Source organism: Egretta garzetta, unplaced genomic scaffold (genome assembly GCF_000687185.1).
Source record: "Egretta garzetta isolate BGI_Z169 unplaced genomic scaffold, ASM68718v1 scaffold79, whole genome shotgun sequence".
Classification (NCBI taxonomy): Eukaryota; Metazoa; Chordata; class Aves; order Pelecaniformes; family Ardeidae; genus Egretta; species Egretta garzetta.
Window position 1 is genome coordinate 5771076 of NW_009260791.1, and position 3878 is coordinate 5774953.

The following is a 3878-nucleotide window of genomic DNA, read 5'->3' on the forward strand; positions in this document are numbered from 1 at the left end:
GGCTTGTGACACCCGCGCATGACCCTGCCCCGGGCCCACCTCGCTCCTCTGCCCGCCCGGGGGATTTGGGGGTTTTAACGTGGGTCGTTTCATTTATTAATTATTTTTTTTCCCCCCCTGCAGTTTTCTCCACTTGGCGATTATTCACGAGGAAAAAGCCCTGAGCCTGGAGGTGATCCGGCAGGCGGCCGGGGACCGTGCTTTCCTGAACTTCCAGAACAACCTCAGCCAGGTACTTTCACCGCTGCAGCCCCGAATACGGATCAGCCCCTGCCACCCCCACAAAAGCCCCCTGGGGAATTCCCCCCAGAAAAATTCCTTTTTTTTTTTTTTTTTAAGTTGATGGATATTAAATCAAAGCCTACATCCAGGCAAGTCCCCAGCTGGCTCCAGCCAGCCTTAGCACAACGCTGCCTCACCTTTCGAGAGTGGCATTTAACACCCGCATTTTTCAAATATGATGCAATGGGTTCCATCCCTCTTTATTGGGATGTTAATGACACCCTTCATATGGATTGACTGTTTGGTATCCGGAGAGCCCTCAGTTCATCACTTCCAGACTAAAGGGCAGCTCTACAATATGTCGGGAAGCATAAAGGACTGAGTTCCTGGGCTGTGTTTTTTCACTGGGGGCACAAATTGCCAAGCGGTTGAGGGGTCTGTTTGTCCAGACATTGCTGCCAAGTTTGTGCTGTAACTTACAGGTCTGCATTTTCTCTTTTGCCTGCAGACTCCTCTTCACCTGGCAGTGATCACCGATCAGCCTGAAATTGCTGAGCATCTTCTGAAGGCTGGATGCGACCTGGAAATCAGGGACTTCCGAGGAAACACCCCCCTGCACATTGCCTGCCAGCAGGGCTCCCTCAGGAGCGTCAGCGTCCTCACGCAGTACTGCCAGCCGCACCACCTCCTCGCTGTCCTGCAGGCGACCAACTACAATGGTACGGGCACGCTGCTGTACATCGATGTGGGTGTGCTGTACTGAGGGCAGAGTTGTTGTCCCATAGAGCTCAAAGATCTCTGGAGAGGTGGAGAAGGATTGTTATGCCCATCTGAGAGCTGAGGAGCCCAAAGCACACAGCAGTGTCTGAATTCTTTAAAACGTCACTGTCTTGTAGGCCTCCTCACTGTTGATTATTGGCCATCATGGCTTTGAATTTTGTATTTTTAGTGAGTACTTTTGCAGAGTTCCAGGAGGTTTTTGTGAAAATAAGTTGCAGTAAACACTGGAATAAAGCCTCTAGGAAATCTTTCCAAAATCCAGCCCTGTTATTCATACGTACTGGAAGCTGGAAAGCTCTTCTGGAAAACACCCTTTTGCCATGGATGAATCGCAAACTTGGATATTGTCCTGTTCCTAGCATCTTGACTTTTAATTGAATAATAGGGCATTAGGTTACACTTACTCAAATCTTACCTTCCTTTGTGTTTTGCAGGACATACGTGTCTCCATTTGGCATCTATTCAAGGATACCTGGCTATTGTCGAATACTTGCTGTCTTTGGGAGCAGATGTAAATGCTCAGGTATGTAACGTATACTGTGAATTTAACTGAGCAGGGCTGTGTAGTTGTAAGAATCAACAAGTCTGGCTCTGGCTCTCCTAATGTTCCAAACCCCGTGTTATTTTCCCGCAGGAGCCATGCAATGGCAGAACGGCGCTACATTTGGCTGTCGACCTGCAGAATTCAGACCTGGTGTCGCTTCTGGTGAAACACGGGGCTGATGTGAACAAAGTGACCTACCAGGGCTATTCCCCCTACCAGCTCACGTGGGGGAGAGACAACTCCAGCATCCAGGAACAGCTGAAGCAGCTGACCACAGCTGACCTGCAGATGTTGCCAGAAAGTGAGGACGAGGAGAGCAGCGAATCAGAGCCTGAATTCACAGAGGATGAAGTAAGTAGCTATTTGCACCTTTTCAAGAGAAAGGGAAAATCCTGCCCTTTGTAGTTGGTTTGGTTTTTTTTTTTTTTTTTTTTTTTTGGTGGTGCCGCTCCAGTGACCTCTTACCTATATAGCTAATGGGTATAAATAGCCCATAAAGTAAGGTTACACTGTCAAGACGTCAGAAGGATGGCAGTTGGGGCAAGCATATAAATAGAATAAGAATAAAATGTAAAAAATACATGAGGGAACAGAGGTTAACTTCACGTGACATGAGTTGCGAACGTCGTTCTGTTGCTGGCACCTACAGAACCTCATGAGTTAAAATTCAAGTTAATGGGTGGTTTTCTCCTCCCCAGCATTTGTTTTTCTAACGTTCTCAGTGCCGTTAAATGGCAAACGTAATCATTTTGGTGTGGAAATTCTATACACCGCCCAAAGTCAGGGCATGCAGAATTTGGCAGTTATCCCAGAGTAGATACAATACTCCCAGTAAGAGTTTTGCATTAACAGCCTTTTGTTTTTTCTTCTAGCTTATGTATGATGACTGCCTTATTGGAGGACGACAGCTGGCATTTTAAAGCAGAGCTCTCTGTGAAAAGAAGTGACTGTGTACATATGTATAGAAGAAGGACTGACTTTCTTCACTTAAAAAGAAAGTCGTGACGTGGAGGGAAAATCCAGGAGGGAAGTGCTGCACGTCCCAGCAAGGAGCACGTACTTGTAGTGGGATGATTCCAGGTCCTGGCCTGTGTTTAAGTACAGGAGCGGGATGTATAACATCGGTAGAGATCTGTGATTATTCACACCACCTGATACAGAGCCACATAGCCAATCTTCTCAACCCTACGACAGTAACAGACTGGACATCCAACCTGCTAGTTACAGAGAGCTATCTTGTGGCGTTAGGTACCACAAGGAACGCGTGTCCTCTCACGGCCAGGCAGGCTCATACCAACACCCCACCTTCTCAGAGACTGTCAATTTGTGTCAATTTGTCTTGGGCTGGTGGTCCTCCCCGGCCTTGCTGACTGACCTCAGATGCGCTCGGTGGGCTGTCCCAGGCGAGAGGAGGCAAACCAAGGGACTGGTGACCTCCTGGCTGTTAGGAGAAAGGTAGCAATAATGTTAACTGTGGGCATTGGAAACTTTGTGTTTCACACCATGTGTGTCATAATTGCTACGCTTTTTAGCAATTGTATATTGTGTAAATAATGTACATTTTTGTTTATAATTATTTTGGTACATGTGAGATACGTATTTATTAAAAAAAGTCAAATTACTGTGCCTGGTCTGTGAAACGGTTCATCACCCACCTCATTGTCCCGAGATACATGGGAATCCACCTGGTTTGCTTTTTAAGAAACATTTAACACCTGGTAGACTGATGGAGCCGCAGGTTCCAGGGTTTTAGGGGGTTCACCTCGACAGCGGTAAGACAGCTAAGCAGCTCGCAGCCCTTCTGCTGCAGCTAATTTTGGAAGCAGACGTAGGTGTCGTTTCCTGCGCCCATTGCGGCGAGCGGGTCAGGGGGCTGGGATTCCCCCTCTACCACCAAAGCACCGGGCCACCCAACCGCTAGAGAGGGGTTTTGAGGCTGTCTGTGGCGGCACCCACCCACCCGCGTGGCACCTTCGGTTCCAGCTCCAATATGCAGCAGCTCTTGCTGGGACTTGCTGGGGGAGGCTGGAGGTTTGCAGCACAGCTCTGTGTCTGCCCGCCCTCTCATTTATCACCCGGCTCGGCTCCAGTTTGAACTCTGACACCTTCGGATTTTCCAAAGGGGATTTCCACGGGAAGAGGGAGCACACGCCTGGGAACACGTGCTGCTGCCTTCCACCCCTGAAATTCAGGCACAGGGCCTCCCTCCCTCCCCACTGCAGGAGCTGCAGCTCTCCTTGTCCAATTCACAGTGGTGAAGGATGTGGCTTTAGCCTGCTTCAGTTAGCCCTGTGTGTTTCTTCTCCAGCATTCAGGCAGATGGAGTCACTTT

General features: G+C 48.7%; 1 protein-coding gene across 1 annotated transcript in view; it reads left to right on the forward strand.

The window, feature by feature from the left end:
• NFKBIA (NFKB inhibitor alpha) overlaps window positions 1-3153 on the forward strand; it is a 17680-nt gene extending 14527 nt beyond the window's left edge. Inside the window, exons 4-8 of the mRNA XM_035902041.1 lie at window positions 124-232; window positions 731-941; window positions 1437-1525; window positions 1637-1897; window positions 2419-3153. Of these exons, the coding sequence (XP_035757934.1) occupies window positions 124-232; window positions 731-941; window positions 1437-1525; window positions 1637-1897; window positions 2419-2466 (718 nt within the window). The 3' untranslated portion in view covers window positions 2467-3153. The remainder of the gene's footprint in view (window positions 1-123; window positions 233-730; window positions 942-1436; window positions 1526-1636; window positions 1898-2418) is intronic.
• The last annotated feature ends 725 nt before the right edge of the window (window positions 3154-3878 follow it).